Below are 18,262 nucleotides of genomic sequence, written 5' to 3'. Positions count from 1 at the left end.
TTTCGATTGAAGTATATTATATAGCACTATATAATGTTAACTAGTAGGTATTTTATATAATATTTTATGTTATATACATATCATGAAAATCTGTATTTGTACTATTTTAATTTAAACTAGATATATATAAACCAATAAAATTTATGTAATTGGAAGTTATTGCTTATATAGCGTATGACTATAGCAATATGTAATAATATAACGATTGGTTTTAGCTATACTTCCAAGTACCAGTGAAATTAATCATCAGCAGTAATGTTCATAAAAATCCATATAATATATAGATTTACAAGACATATATCAGGCTAATATATTTTTAACTATTTTATACCACTTCATATTTTTTCACACTTTTATAATGTACATTTTTATATAATAATTGTATTCAGATAATACTTCCAATAAAATAGGTTTCTTATATATTTACAATGTACATTGCAAAAAGCAATAAGCTTATCTAAAATATTTTGAACGTCAGTTTCATAAATTTGGAAGATGGTAGTAATTATTATCATTAACCATTAAGTTCTCTAGAATAAGAATTATTCACGTTATTTATAAAATTGTAATATAGTTTTTAGTTTTATTACCTATAAAAAATATATTCATCTAAAAGTAACAGTTAAAATCCGCATGAATGCGTATACGATGTATCCATGTATATTATATATACATTATACAATATAGATTATAGGTATCTACGTATAACATATATCTACTATACATTAAGCATGTACATTGTAGAACTGTACAAGTATAGTTAAAGAAATATCTGGAAAGTTCATGCGGAAGTAATTACGCAGATAGTCTGAATTGGTTTATCAGTATTCAGTTAAATAGTTTCACTTATCTGCCAATCGTTCTGCAGGTAGCACAATATTTACCCTTTTTAAAACAGCCGTCCGCGTGACCACGTCCAATTATATTATGTATGGCTATTTGTTGTGTGTAGGTAATGTGTATTATTGTTGCATGTCCGCGGCGCGTCTAGTCCTTTTTAAGGATTTATTTAATTTTTTTTTTTTATTGTGTTAACAGCAGTCGATAACGAAAATATAATTGCATAAACTTCAGCGATAACAAAAACGAAGACGTGCACAAAATCATTGATGCAAAAAGGAAGTGGTTTTGGGAAGCAACTATTATAGTTTCGCTGAAAATTGCACCTGGTTACCTTAATATAATAATATATATATAGTATATATATATTATACTTATATTCTGTATTTCTGTAAGACTTCATCTCCCATACCTAACTTTTCTAGTTAAATGTGTACCTGTGGAGGTAATAATAATGATATAATATAATACTAAGAGTAGGTTTTTAGTTACACGCTGTTATCTATACCTATACAATGAAATATTATATCAAGAATGTTACCCGGTCAACGAAAATCTGGTGAATGCCTCCATGATGCGTATGCTTAAGTCTCTTTCCCTGGCGTTATATGGCATCGACATATTCAACGGATGGCCGAACACGTATTGCATCTCGTCACCGTGCAACACGCCCATCCAATCACCCCACAAGTGTGAGTCTGTCCTCTGTAATGTTACAACCCGTTTTATTATCTTGAATTATTTATGCAAACACGGTCGATATTCATATACATTTATACAATTTTTATTAGGTACAGTAAGTCGATAATACAAATCGCAATAAAGCGTATAGTTTGCATAATCTGATCTACAAACGATCGGTTGCTGCAGTTACAAAGATAATAAATATGAATCGATTCATATTAGATGTTGAGGGAGGAGAAGTGAATAAAGGGCGATTAAAGGGCTAGAATATAAATTATAAACCCAGCGGGTTATGGCTTATACGTCTACTGAGTGTATATACATTTAAATTTTTTTTCATTTTGCATAAATATTTTAAAATTTAATGACAAAAAAAATAGTATACATCTAATTATAGTATGGCTATACAGAGTGTTAATTGAATACAATGAACGGTTGACAAGATGCTTAAAAAATAGTATCAAATAAAATCGTCAATAAATGAATATATTAATACTTCTAGATGTAAGATACAATAAGATAGTAATAATAAACGGATACAATAAATATTTTTTAATAGATATTAAATTCGTGATTCATTTTTATAAGATACATTTTATAAACAATCATTATAGTAAGTAAAATAATTGTTAACAATTTTAAATACCGACTTCAATATTATTTACTTCATTAAAAAAAAAAGAATGTCTCTATAAGATCTGAATCCTAGAACCTAACTTCTTTACTGAACTTAGATGTGGGTTTCCTTGTAGTTTAGCGGTCTATACATACACTATTATCTGCGTTTAATAAAAATATGATATGAATTTAATACAATTAACAAATGTCAAAATAGACAAAATACAAGATATTTACATCCCTGACTATAAATACGAGTATTTACCGGTTTTAATCAATAATAGTTAAGAACATTTTTCTGTGGATAATAAAAATTTAAAACTACTCACATGAGTGAAGAAATAGTAGTACACTCGAGCTCCACGACTTGACACGATGTTGGCAAATAAGTTGGTTGGACAAACAAAAAAATAATCTGCAACCACATCGCTTAATTGTTTTTGGTTCGAATATATGTCATCCACTTCTTTTTTTTCCCATCCCGAATACTGAAATATTTTATATTGTTCCAATAACTGTATAGTATTATGTAATGTTTTACGCAATAAAACACAATCTTGAGTAGTTCAATAATATAATTTTTTAAACATTTTATACAATAGTTTAATGATTAGTAAAATGATAACGGTAGTAGTAGTAGGTACTTATTTTTGATATTGGTAATTTTTAAGATATTTCAAATAATATTTAGCCACTGAGCGACTCAAGTACAAGAGACGACTCATTATTATTTTTTTTACATTTTTTTTTAAAAGTTGTTCATTATTGATGTCCGGAACTCAAGAAACATTTTATTTTTAGTTTTTTTTCTAAGAATATGACGAGCCCCATACCGAACGTGTTATCCAGAAAATTACTAATAATAAGACCACGAGGGTGTATTATTATATAATATATAGTATTCGTTAAACACAATTAACGGGATAAAAAAAACCCTATATAAGAATGTTAGAATGTTCTGTAAGAAATAATGAACTTTTTTCTCATAAAATATTTATCAAACTCTAATATTTGTTAATTGCTTTTTCATGGTGTTAATAATGGTTGCTTGTATAATTACCATTAAATATTAGTTTACCTAATTTATACGATACACGTGTTGATTTGCATACAATTAGGTTTTGAAATAGTTTTCAAAAGCTAAATGCTTATTATTATACACATTATGTTGGAAATTTAAATAGTACAGCTTAAGTACAGCATAATATTATACTATGGTAAATTAGTATGTAAGATAACGAATACCCACAAAAAAAGACAGATGACGAACATAAAAATAAGACAATAATAAGAAATAATAATGAGGCAAATATGCACTTAAACCATAATTTATTAACTATAGAATCAAATCTCAATGAAATATTATTCTCAGAATCGGAAAGGTGATTTAAATTTATAATTCGTAATTCCTTATTTAAATCACAATGATTAATTACTACTACAAGTTTGAAAATATTCGTTTGAAATAGAAATAAAATCTGAGTTTACTTTTTCATTATTTGTTTAATTTGTGCACCTTATTATGCAGTGCCAAAGTCATAAAAAATTATCATCTTCGTGGGTGATTTCTATGTTTTATATGCGCATATTGTTTATATTCGGAAGCTTATAACTTATAGTTATAATATGTATGATAAATTATAATACACAATCACTATGCTTTCTACCGGGAAATGTATTTACATTTTTTCATTTATTTTCGCATATTCAATGTCTCTTATAATAAGAAACACTTGTATAATGTTAGTTTTAAAATATTTACATTTCAGTTACTATGCATACTCATACAATTGAAGTTTTTCATAGTTCACGTAATGACGCTTTTACATGAATAATAGCTAACTTTTTCTTTTTACATTTCGTAATAGAATATTTACACGACCGTATCTGAATAACAGTTCACCTATATATTTATTTTTTTTTTTTAATATTTTCATTTACACCTAAACGGAAAATTATTTTACCTGATATATAATGGCATCTCTTTCCAGCTGTGTTCTATCTTTGAATATTACGTTGACTATTTGCACAAATTTTTCTCTGGGCAAAGCGGTGGCGGACGTCCGGTCGAAGAAATCGACAAAATCGTACAGCAAAAAATATGTTCCTGGAAACGACCAATAAATAATATATTATATATATTTTAATGTATAATAATATAAAAAATACGATTTAGGTCAACAAAACATATTAATCGTGAGTTGACACCTTATCAAAATTCACCGGTGTTAAGGGTAAAAGGGTAAAATGTGAAGAGGGAGAGGTGGTTGAGTTCCTAGGAGGAGAAGGGAGTGATCAATATATTATTATGACTGTGTGCAAGGTTGATGAGAAACCTGCGCCTCGTCGAGCCTAGCTCCCTCATTAAATAAATTGTTATAACAAGTTCCCTCTTCTTGATCATTAGTGCACAATAAAAACATTATATTGTGGAAACGATAACTTTGGCGCTCGTATAAAACATTTCCATGCGTCGATAAAAAAAAGAACGAAATAATGAATAAAACAACATTATGGGTAGTCGAGTTCGACATTCGTGTAATATTGTAATATAATTAGAAGTCGGGTTTGTATGCTATAAAATGTGATATAATGTTTATATTTGTATAGGTATATAAGTATATATGTACCTGGTACCTACATATATGGGTAGGTACTTTGATAATATAACATTATCGGGGCTGTGAATTGAATGCACTAAAAAAAAATATATGAATATGCATGCACTTTAGTAGTGCGTTAAAAATTGACAAAATATGAATAATAAACTAAAAAATGTATAAAATCATAGTTTTTTATTTTTTTAATTGAACAACCATTTTTGCTTATATTAATAAGAAAAATTATTTTAATATTACTTTGTGAATCATTATATTTATTATTTGTTAGTGTATAATATGCCTTTATTATATAAACACAATTAATGTTATTTTTATCATGTTAAAATAGTCAAAACACAATCTGTATTAATATCTATAGATGTAGATAGCCTAAGTTAGGAGCATCTTTTATGAAAAGTGAAAACATAATAAAAATAAAAATAAAATGTACCAATAATCTCCGCCGTCTATATTAATTTTTAAGAAAAGACAAATCTTTAAAATTGTAAATATTTAAAAAGAAATACAGTTTTCTAATAATTTTTTTTATTATTGAAAATGTTTAATTTAAAATCTATACAAAATATAGTATATTAAGTAAACGGTAATAAAATACTTAAACAAAATAGTATGAAACTATTTACTAAAAATCGAATGTTTTATATTATTAATACATGATATGTTAAATAAGGTTAGGTATATAATATGGAGTCCTAAATATAATACATAATTCAAAAATGAAAGAATTTGTCGCTTTATAAATAATATATATTATTATTAATAGCCTGCAATACAAGTTATATTATTTATATCATGAAAGAAATGGTAACAACGTTTTAAGTATAATATTAAATATACTGCCGCTGTTGAAAATAAGTCGATATAATCATGATATAATTTCAAAATATTACTTATATGATTATATAAAAATATTATTATATATGAAATGTCATGTTCGAAATAAATAAATCTACTATTTTAAATTATATTATACAGTGATGAACATGATATTACCAAATACCATAATACAGCGCTGCACTAAATCGGATTTTTGAAAGAAAGCATAAACCAACGTGTGCAGGAACACACTTATTTTTTAACAGAATGATCTATGATAAAAAAAAAAACTATTGACAAGAAAGAGGGGATTTTTTTAGTTGTTTATGTCATGGTAGATTTTCTACGGTTCGCTACTCTTGGCGTTGAGTGTTCTCGAGTTATTGACCGAAAGAACATTCAAAAGTTTTCTTTTTATTTAACTCACTAGAATTCTAAAACCGAATGTTGACTATGGTTTTTTTTATTTTTTACCTTAATATACTATTATATTGGCTAAATATATTATAAACAGCTAATGCCCAAATATACAATAGATAAATACATACCAAAAAGTTAGTAAATATTACAACCCACGCGTAATACGTCAAAATTATGTGTATTAAAAGAGATGATTTATACATAACTATTCAATGTAAAGCTGCCTACACCAAAAATAATAATGGAATAAAGATTATATTACGAAAATAAGTTTTTTTCGTGTAAAACGGTTTGTTAAATTTAGTATTATATTGAAAAAAGTTTATCAAACAAAGTTGGCATTAAAACCGTAGAAGTATATTATTAAGTATAAACATAATATATTTTATGATTCGTGCGAAAAGTTCTATACTTTATTTTTAATTATACAGTCTTTTCATTAATGGCAAAATAGGTATACATGATAATAGAATAATAAAAAAGACTTATAAATTTTTTTTAAAACTTTCCAGCTATACCACTTTGGCAGGTGTTTGTATTATTTATATTTTATGTTTTTACTACATATATGTTAATTTAGCCACTGCCCACTGGAGCTTGAGTCTCCATATAGAATTTCCAAGGAGGAGAATAGATTTTTTTATGTGAGTTTGTAAGGTTTTAAATTGTTTGTTAGTGTATTATTTTCATTTTTTTTTATCGTAGGTATATTATACAGGTCAGTATGTAGAGAATCGTTTTAGCTATAGTAGTTAGAATTGCGGTGATAAGATGGAGGATTTTTGAATGAAAGATTTGGATCTCTTTAGTATTTGATATTTTAGCTGGATCTCATCGGTCTAGGTTGTTTTGAAGTGTAATTTATACATAGATATTTTTTATTTTAGATTGTAGTTAGATGATTTGTCTAGAATGTGACGTTGAAGAGCAAGTTTTCGGTTAAAAGATAATCTGACCATATTGAGTATTTGTTTTGTTGCCCAGGTTAATCTTCTAACAATATAGTAGTCCTAAGTCTTTTACAATGTCTGAACGAGGAATAAGTGTATTCTTTTATGCAATATGTGAGGATTTCATTAAACAGAATATGGAAGTTGTGATAGTTGTGTGAATTGATTTGTTTTTAATTTTTAATGATTTTAATTTGCCATTGGAGATATAAGTTCTATATTATTTAATTCACATTTTTTAAAACAAATTTTTTAGCAACAAACGGGCAACTGAATTTAGGCAATAGATAAGATATATAAAAAGATTATACTATAAAGAACTGTAACTTTATATATTTTTTACAGAGATTTGTAAAAAATTGCACCTAACCTAGTCAGTATATGGACACGAATATATCGAACTACGGTGGCAAAGTGATTGGGAGGGGGGCACTTGTGACAAGTCGAGGGCTGATGACAAATGAGGATTCCTTTTTTTCAGACCTAAAAGAGAAATGTGAAAAATGTGTACACAAAAAACGCACACGCATACACAAACGTAAGTGTATTATATATGTATGATAAAATATATGTGAGAAAAAAATTAAATAGGTCGTGCAAATGGATGTTGTCATGACGCATTTATATAATATACTTTTACCGGCCTCCCGAACACAATCACCTCCGTGTCTATCTCTCGACAAAAACTAATACGATTTTCCAAGAATTTTAGCAATGTGTAGCAGGCATAGGCTACAAGCACCCGCGATATCGTATAAAACGCGTGACGTTTAATATTATATACATTTTTTTCTAACACGTTGCGGCGTCGTGATAATCCTACAACGATAGAATTAACGTTCGAAATTTCGTTGAGTTGTAATTAAATTTAGTTTGAAACATATTCGGACGTATGTTAGTGACAGTTTGACAAAATCAGATAATTCTATTATATAATCAATAACATCTATTATACCGACATGGTGTCGGGCAGTGGCGGTAGGGAAATACATAATTAATTAGTTTCTACTCAATCGCGAGTGTTTTAATTAAAAATAAAAACCAATTATTTTGCAAAAATATATTAAAACTAAAATTCGCCTATAATACTTGAGATTAATTATACTTATGTTTTAGTGAGAAACCTATGTTGTATAGAATACGAAATTAATATTTAGCAATTAGTATAATAACTGACATTTGTAAATAAAGTCATAGTTGCATGAGATTATTTCTGCATGTGATGCAAAAATTTAAATACGAGTACCTACAATAATTGTTGATGGTGCCTATTTGTTATTGGTTTAATGCTAAAAGCAAAAATACATTGGCAATTATTATATATAAATATCTAATTCTGTATGAGGGTTAAGGTTTACAAACCGAATTTTGAACTAAAATTAATGCAACGCAAGCAATCATTTCGCACACAGTACTTTATACCTACAACGTATAAACCTCAGATTTATCTTAAACGAATAAAAACGTGAAACATTTCAACAGTAAATTCGAATTAAAATAATTAATAAACTAAATAATATTCGTATCCTCTCAACATACATCATTAAAATGTATGTTTTAGTTGCATTTATAATTCAAGTAGTGTAGTTACTCATCAATTTCATACATTTAAAAATGCATACTCTCATACGAGGCTAATACTATATACTTATTATATTATATACTTGATATACTTGATTAATAATAATAATCAATTATAATAAATAATTATTTTAAAACAAAAATAACTGCAATTTTAAGTTATAGTATAATTTTAAAATTGTAATTAAAAATAAATTATTAGTTAGTGTCAAGGAAAACAATCAATATTCACTTCTTTTTTTAAAAGAAATATTAAAATAAAAATTAAGAACTATTATACTAAATTTGATTCAAGAAGTTTTGAGAAAGATTTTATTTACTATATTCAATTAAAGTTTTTCAGAGCTTTAGATTAGAATTGAAGTGTGGATTGGTTTTACGCAATGATATGGTTTTATTTTTATTATTAACTTTTTCTGTAAATACTTTTAGGAAAAAAAGTGCTCAAAAAGTTTTATTTGACCCAATACTATTCGATTGTAAACCTATTGGTGTTAGAAGAGGTCATTTTTAAATTTCATTAGTAATATCATGAATGACAAAAAAAAAATACTGTGAAATTGCGAAGAAAATGAAGACGTTATAGCATCATGTGGTTTATTAAATCGAAAAGAAAAATCTAATGTAATGTTATTACTTTATATTATAAATAAAAAAAGTTATACTTTAAAGGTTTAGAATATTTATTAACTTAGTTGTAAGTCAATGTCATAACGATTAAGATTTAGAATTTTTATTCATATCATTCTGCATAAATTTATTTTTTAATTGTAAAGACTAAGTAATACATAAATAACCTTGTATATTATAATTTCAAAACTAATGCTTAAGTTAAAAATACTAAGCACTTTTTGAGCATTTCTCATATTATAAACACATTGACATAAACCGGAGAATAGAAAATTGAATAAAATTATAGACAAAATTATCAATTTAATATTATATAGTAATTTATTTTCAAATTACAGTAAAAAAACAAAATTGATTTTGACAAAAACTGATTTAGTAAAAATCCTTTTTTTTATTTTTATTTATCTTGATTTTTTTTTTTTAATTAAGCACTAGGAACTGTTTATTATTGACACCTTAAAATACCAACTAAATCTGATTTAATCTAACCTAACCCCGATTACTGCTACGAAATGTGACGACGAACAAAAAAATACAAATAATTGTAAGACCAATACATTCATCGGTTCCTGTTTTAATTTATTTAGATTCAGTAAAAATATAGATGACTCTTTATTTCTCCTTTATTCAAAGATAACATATTATATTTTCTATATTGTTTAAAAAGTAATTACCATAAGACATATTCCAACAGAATATTCAAACATTTTTATAAAATACTTAATAGGTAGTTTTATATTATATCAATTAATTTACAATATCATATACAGATTTTTTTAGGTAATGAAGTAGAAGAAGAATTATTTTTATAATATTTAATGTAATAAAAGTATAGCATAATTGTTACTTCTTACTTTTTTAAAATTAATATAGTTTTTAATAGCCTCAATAATATTATGTTTTGTTGGTAATATAGTTTGTTTTTATTTAAAAAGTATTTTTTTTAAGTTAAATACCAGATAAGTTATTATCTAAAAAGCTTAGTTATATATACATAATACGTATAACGTATTATATATATATATATATATAATACGTATAACGTATTATATATATATATATATATATATATAACATAAATCCATAGTTATATATTTAATAAATAATAATATTTGTTAAATGCAAAAGAGCATTAATGCATTAATAATAATGCGTCTCGATATGTACATCTTGTAAACATGTAATATCTATATTAAGCACATTTCCATACGAAAAAAAGAATATGATGAATTTTAAAAGTATGATATTTTGTTTGAAATTATTCAGACCAAATTTAAACAGTTTTGGTATTCGGATCCCAGGCTATGTGGTTTTAAGTGAAATAAACATCGTATATTCTAGTCATATTATTATTGTTACTTAAGTACCTTTGTCCGCCCATCTGCAGCCCAACTCCAACATCGAATGTTCTTTTGGTTATTATTATTATTATTTTTATAGTTATACTGTAAACTTTTCGAATGTGAATTCGTATCCCGGATTTATCTCGGGAATATTTGTACATAACGTTAATATACGTATATCACATAATATTATTATTATATTTTTTATTTTATTACACTTTTGACCCTGTTTTTCATACGACCACCTTACCGACACGCAACGTATGATATCGACTCGCTGGAATAACCAGCATATGGTTTCTATTTCCAGAAAACTACGATTTTAATCGTTTTTTTTCCGTATACGAGTAAAGATTTTATCGTTCGCCGATTTTATTTCATCTAGTATATATATTTTTTTATTATGTTTTAATTCTTTGTACATATTTTATTTTTTTAAATTAAGATTGTCTAGCGTGCAACTGTCTAGCCACTAGCCAGTCAACCTACCACGTTTATATTATACTCGTAATATGGTAATTTTTATTTTTATTTGGATAGGTTTCAAATTGTTTTTCGAATAATAATTATAAATATTTTTTTAGTTTTATATTTAATTATATGTATAAAGGTTGATACAATTAGCAATTATAATCATTTTTTTTTTTTATTAAATAATTAAAAATATGTATCATTTTTTGGACAGATTTTCAAAATATCATCAAAACATAAGACCTATTTTTGTATTAATATGAATTAACAATTTAACTAGTAACTACCTATACAAATATAATAAATGTATTTTAGGAATAAATTGTGTTGGATTAGTTGTTTATGATGCAATATATTGGAAAAACGCAAAATGCAAAAGATGATATTTAATTTTCCTGTTATTTTTAGTGTCAATTCATTTGGTATATATTAATTAGTTAATGCTTTACCGTTGATACAAATTACAATTACAATTTTCACGGGGTGTCAATTTAATATTTGATACGTAAAATACATAAAAATTATTGTTTACTATAAAAATATGATAAGTCGATAAGTCGTAATATGTCGAAGTAGCATCCTCTTAAAATAATTTGTTTTGATGAAATTTTATTTTATATTATTCTCATCAAATGTTGTCAATTTTTATGTAATTTATTTTATTTTATTAGTTAATATGGTTTTACACATTATAATACGTATGTAATATAATACAATAATGCATTTAGCATTAAAAAAAATTCTTTTGTTAAAATAAAAATATTAAGACCTATAAAAATTCCTGACCTTGATTATATGTAATATAATTTATCTTGACCAGGAAATCAGTTTGTCTTAAGATAATTTATGATATAAAAAGTTTTCAGAAGTTATTGAAGGAACATTTTCATATTTTTGTAAGGTAAAAACTTTGAGACAACTCGAGTTTATACGACGTAGGTATATGAAATAATAAAAATAACTTTTAAAGAAGAACAAATCCGAATTTTCAATTCTAAGTTGCTCTCGTGTCATGTTTGAATGTAACTTTGGAAAATATTTCTGAAAAATAAATTTATATTTTAATATTCTAATTTCGAATCTACAAAACTTAAAAAAAAGTTTAGCGCATGAATAAACATTTTATTATTGTGTTTGAATATTATTTTTATACAATTCCTTCAACAAATTTTTACCCAGAATAATTTGTTTTTACACGTTTGTTGTTTTATTGTTATGAATGTTCTATATTGTCTGGCATTCTAATACTAAACGTGAATATAAATCTCATTCTAAGCATATATTAAATTTGTTAATTTTCACCGCAATAGTGATATTCATATTACTACACCAAAAACAATGTTATAGGTTCAAAATGATCCATATTTTTCAAATATAAAGAATAGTCCAATTAGTTAAATAACCAACTCGCTTCTGAAATGGTATATTATATAATTATAAAAATCTAAATTATATTTTGCTATATAAGTAGATATATACATATATGATATAGTGTGGCATACGTATACCTAACTATAACCTACCCTACATATTATATTACGTGAGTTCAGAGCCAAAAGGTGTTACCTCAAAATATTAAATTTTTCAGAAATTTTAAGTTTTAAACTTTAATATCTACTTTCTTGATCAATGGTTTTTATTGAATGTCAAATCTAAACTAATATTAAAATAATCGTTCTATATTAATTCTTGAAATTTGATTTAGTTTAAAAAAAAATTCTACGAAATAAAAATATCTGATAAGAATAAAAAACTTGCTGATACATAGCACCTTTTAGTTGTTAAAATGTTTTTTCACTTAGGATTTTTTTTTTGTCGGAATAAAATGTATGCTTCCCGGAAAACAAAAATCAATTAAGTAAAAGAAGATGTGTCATAATATTAAAACATAAATAATATTATTATGGTATAATATTACAATTATTTATAGAATTACTCATGTTTTTGATAAATTTACAATGATTAATATTGATGTACTGACTTTTTTATGATTAGGTACTGTATGATTGACATAATGAATATGAAATTTTACTTTTCGATTATTATTTATAAATATAATATCCTATGTTTATAGTACCTATTAGTTTAAAATTTTAATAATATAATACCCCATATGAAGAATAAAGAGTTGAAAAGTTCTATTTAGATCACTATTAAAACTAACGAATTTGTATGATGCATTTATGTATAACAACTTTTAGTTCTGGATAACTCTTTAAATAATGAATCTATGTGAACATGGTTCGTGAGCTTGAATTATAGAGCATTGATGACTAAATCTCTCTCTCTCTCTGTATGTATATTGTTTTTTTCAAGAATACCGATTTAATGCTATTTATTGTTTGGCTCTAAGCCTAAAAATTAAATCAAATACAAATCGTTACCTTCATTTAGATTGCTTCCTATGAGTATATCGATGTCCGAAAAGTTCGCCTTAGCCAACATGTCTAGTGGATGCTCTGGAAGGAAAATTCCGTCCACGGTGGGCGCAGACGGGAAACCCAAAATACCGGAATAGCTGTTCCATTGCTTTTTAGATATGGTACTTGCGTCAACAGATCGCATGCATGACATAGTACCGATCGGGTTGCTATCCAATGACGTTGAATTACAATTGCAATCATCCAACAACTTTTTTGCTATGTCTACTGCTCGTTCACCAGTCATGTAGCTCCAAGGTGCGTTCACGGTGCCGGACTGTATAATCCCACGCTTAACCATGCCTCTTGTCTCCGGTGAAATTAAGTGCACGCTTACCTGTATAATAAATTATCGATAGTCGTCATTACGGATTTATTTATATTATCGACGAATCTGAGGATTTATATAATAATATATATATAATTGTGGGTATTTTTTGAACGTCTTAAAACTATTGTAAATAACGAGTATTATATATTTTCTCTCCATAATAAATTTTATTTTTTCACTATGGTTATCACATCATGTTCAAATTGAATGTCCCATTCAAGAATCTTTATATTACTGTTTACACAATGTGTAAATAATAATAGTCAAATAATGTCATTATTATTACACCGAAATGTTGTGTTTTTTTAAAAACAATTTGATAAGAAATTATAAATGATTAAATAAGATATAATTAATTTACACTCAAAACATAAAGTTAAAACAATTATTCAGTTTCTAATGAACCGTTGTTTAATCAAGTTGTTTTTTTTATAACTTGAATAAAAACAAAATACTTCAGTTTTTATGAAAAGGTATGAAAAATTAAAAGTACCCACATGATAAATATTTTTATGTAACCAACATATCAGATATCAGTAAATATTTTTTTATAAGTAAAATGTGCTATGAAGGGATAAATATATACTATATGTACTCTTAATACTGCAGAATATCACATTTTCAGGGAAATGTTTAAGATATTAACATAATTTGCATGTATATATATATTATATTATAGTGATGGTAGGTACTACGAGATGAACTTCACTTAAAATATAATCTATTTTAACGTAAAACTCTCATTATATTTTAGAAAAGTTTTTGAAAATATTTATTTTATATAATAATAAATCATCATAAAACAAAAATTCGAAAAAAATTATAGTTTTTTTTTTTTTTATTTTTATTTTTTAAAAATTATTTTTTGAATAATTTTTTATTTCATAATATCAAGTATAATATTATTCGGAGTATTTAGATCTATACAATTCAAATATTGCTTTTTATAAATTATAAATAATAATTATTTAAAATTTAGTAGACCACCATTTTGCGGGGGTACCACATATTTTCATTGTAAGAAGGTTAACATTTAAAATATGGTAACGATAAAAAATAGTAAAAAAAATATTATCTTTTAGATAAATTTTGTTTGATTTCAAATCAAAAATATTAATATTTTTGAAATAATGAGTGTCTTACGTTAAATGGGTTAAATTAACTCGGAACCTATAAAACATTTTATTTCTGGACCTTTCGCTTTATTGGCTCATTCGGGTAATGAACTAAAATACTGTGGTCCCATAGTGAGTTCAATAAGCGGTGACTTCTGTAGTAATATTATAATATATGAATATTGTACACACGTCAATAATAGTTGACTTACTGATCCACCGCCTGCTGATTCGCCAAATAACGTAATTGTCTCTGGATCAGCTCCGAAAGCCGCTGCGTTTTCTTTGATCCATTTGATAGCCAGCGCTTGATCCCATAATCCCATATTGCCAGGTGCGTCATCGCTATCCTCAGGGAGCTCGGGCGTTAAATACAACGAACCAAATGCCCCGAGCCTATACTGCATGGAGGCAATCATTACGTCGAACGTAGCCGCCAGTAGATCGCCGTCATAGATATCTAATGTCGAAGTACCAGACATATAACCTCCACCATATATCCAAACTAGTACTGGTATCTTTAAGACAAATAAAAAATAAGCATTTTAGCAAATCGACTACATAAAAAACCGTTTGAAACAATATGAATTGGGATGCTATTAAACATACTAACCATTACTTGTGCTACAATATCGAAATTATATGGTTATTTAAATTTATATTTCACATAAAGGCACGTTGGTTTTGAACTTTTTTATATTTAGGATTTTAATGACGGTGATTATGTAGTAATAATGATTACATTATAACATGAATGCAAATTAATTTGAAATAAAATATGTGACAAAATACATGTACCTTTTGTACCTATATTTGGTAAATGAATTATTGGATTTAATGTAATGCTATAATTAAATTTATAATATTAAACAAATCTTTGTAAAAGAAATTATAACATTAACATTTAATTTTCATAAAATTTAAGTACATCGGATATTATTTAGAGTATTAAAATCAATTATTAGTTTATTATAATACTTACTACTTAGGTATTATAATGCGAAATGAAAAAAAAATTATGTTTTTGTTTCAAATCTAAATTTGAGGTTACAATGTCACGGAATAATTTTAGGTTTTCATTCTACTTAATCTTTATAAAAATCTGTACATTAAAAGCTCATGTAATACGATAATAGGAGTTATTATTTGACGATGAGTTAAAATCATCTGACGTTGATGTATTGTTTGAATTTCCAAAGCTGTAAAGTTCATAAACAATGGAACAGAATATAATATGTTGTATTATTTCAAAATGCATATCACTTTGTAGTAAAAAAAAAAAAAACATGAATATAAAGCTTAGAGGTAGTTGGTAGACATGTTTAAGGGACCATTAACTTGCTATTGATTCATTTAATGTTTAATGGCTGTTTATGCGAACCGGCATAATTATATTCCTTGCATTTGCCTGATTTATATAGTAAGCAGACAATAGCCAGTATAGTGTAAGTACCTTTTTTATTAGGTAATTTTTAGAAATAATTAGTAGTATTCTACACGTCGTTACTATTAAAAAACTGAAAGTCTTTAACACAATATGTTTACTAATATGGGTTATAATAATAGTTAGAACTATTCATTCTAAAAATTAACAGTTTGTCAATTTTTAATTCAAAGAAATTGTTCTCATAAGAGGACAATAATCGCAATTCAATTTTTTTTTTAAATCTTCTTTTGTCTATAGTATTCTATAGTCTATACTCCTTGTGACGAAAACATTTAACTACAGATGTTTAAGATAATATTTAAATGACAATATAAAAGATTAACTTTTCATAGCAAATTTAAAGATTTAAATACTTTGCCTTTTATCTATTTTGAGCTAAGCGATAAAGTGTCTACGTTTTACAATGATGTAATGCGTTTTCATTTATTTTTTTGTGTGTGAATGTATTAACATTTTTTTTTTTTTTTTTGATAGTAGTAAAAAAGCTTTAATTGTATAAACTTTGTTTGTAGTTATTGATAAAAAAAACATGAACCTTGTACTAACAGACGGAACATCCAAGTGGGATGCGAGTGAGTGGTACGATCTTTCCTAAAGGCACATCAGTAATAATACCATAATTCCTTATGACTAGAAACATTTTTATTAACGGTGTTAACGGTAAGTATTATACCTGCTATATTATTGTAAGTGTATATATAAACATGAATCAATTTTTAGTATTTGTTTTTATAAGGGGAGGAAAAGAGAGAGATCACGACACGACGATGTTGTCAGAAAATAGGTACTTATTAAAAAAAAAAGTAAAATCATAATATTATATAAGTAAAATAATTTAATTATGCCTTAATTGAAATAATATTTCAAAATTAAACTAGTTATAAGTAATAAATAATAATACATAGCTAAACTTATATTTATAAGCTGTAAAGTTTACGAATTATTTTGTTGTTTATAAATACTTAAATAATAATAAATATGTAAAATTTTATATTTTAAAAGCTAAAGCTTAAAAATTTAATACAAGTTCTCGTAAGAATTGTTTTTGTAGAACACCTACAAATTAAAAAAAAAAACAAATTCACAATTTTTTTCTTATAGGCATTATTTGAATTTGGAACAAACTTTGTTATTTAAAGAAACAAAAAAAATGTCGATTTAAATCACTTTTTTGTAAATCAAAAATATTACTAATAAGGACTTGAAACTTTTCTCTATTACGTACAAGCCTACGTCATGTTCTACAGTATTATATTTTATTCTACATATAATGAAATTTTCAAAACATGTAGATTAATATTTTAGCTATATTTATACAATAACTATACCATAATTTTTTCATACTGTTGCATGTGGTATGTCAAAAAGTCAGATTTGACTTATAAGTTAATAATAGCTAATAAAATAATAACATAACTATGAAATAATATTATAAATCATAATAGTTAATAGTTATTGTAAAATATAATATATTATATTATGTGATTCGATTTTGGAAAAACGAATTCAACCTATCTTAATTCTCAATACTGTCAGACAAACAAAATAAATAACAAATAGCAATAAAAGTATTATATAATAAAATACCCTTAGATATTATGCTGACAGACTGTTTCCACTCAGAATCGTTTTTCATGGTATAAATTATACAACGATTAATCATTGAATTAAAATTTAACACATCCATTACAGTGACGAGGAATACTCAACACCCGCTATACCTCAGAAAGGAAGTCACTTCCCTGGCTTTTTTCAAATCGATTTAATGTTATATAAGCTGATTGTTTATTGAAAAGTTTAATAATGTGCCATGGTTACCTAATTTCCTAACCAAATTATTTATGCCCATAATTTAATACGCAGGTGTAAAATCTTTTTTACGGTGTTATTATCAACGTATATTTTGATAGATAATATATTTTGTTAATGAGCCAACAAAGCTCTGACTCAAAATGTCATCACAAAATAATTGTTT

General features: G+C 25.7%; 2 protein-coding genes across 2 annotated transcripts in view; one reads left to right on the top strand and one right to left on the bottom strand.

Moving 5' to 3' along the window:
- Positions 1-1,250, top strand: part of LOC132921338 (dynein axonemal assembly factor 11) — a 43,879-nt gene extending 42,629 nt beyond the window's left edge. Inside the window, exon 10 of the mRNA XM_060984311.1 lies at positions 1,039-1,250. The gene's annotated coding sequence lies outside the window, so the exon portion shown is untranslated. The remainder of the gene's footprint in view (positions 1-1,038) is intronic.
- Positions 1-18,262, bottom strand: part of LOC132921336 (acetylcholinesterase-like) — a 38,068-nt gene that overhangs the window by 7,299 nt on the left and 12,507 nt on the right. Inside the window, exons 3-7 of the mRNA XM_060984308.1 lie at positions 15,053-15,358; positions 13,359-13,731; positions 4,107-4,249; positions 2,472-2,630; positions 1,382-1,545 (exon numbers count right to left, since the gene is read on the bottom strand). Coding sequence (XP_060840291.1) covers positions 1,382-1,545; positions 2,472-2,630; positions 4,107-4,249; positions 13,359-13,731; positions 15,053-15,358 — 1,145 coding nt within the window. The remainder of the gene's footprint in view (positions 1-1,381; positions 1,546-2,471; positions 2,631-4,106; positions 4,250-13,358; positions 13,732-15,052; positions 15,359-18,262) is intronic.

The sequence above is a fragment of the Rhopalosiphum padi genome, chromosome 2 (genome assembly GCF_020882245.1).
Source record: "Rhopalosiphum padi isolate XX-2018 chromosome 2, ASM2088224v1, whole genome shotgun sequence".
NCBI classification, from domain to species: Eukaryota; Metazoa; Arthropoda; class Insecta; order Hemiptera; family Aphididae; genus Rhopalosiphum; species Rhopalosiphum padi.
This window is presented reverse-complemented; position numbering and strand designations above follow the sequence as displayed.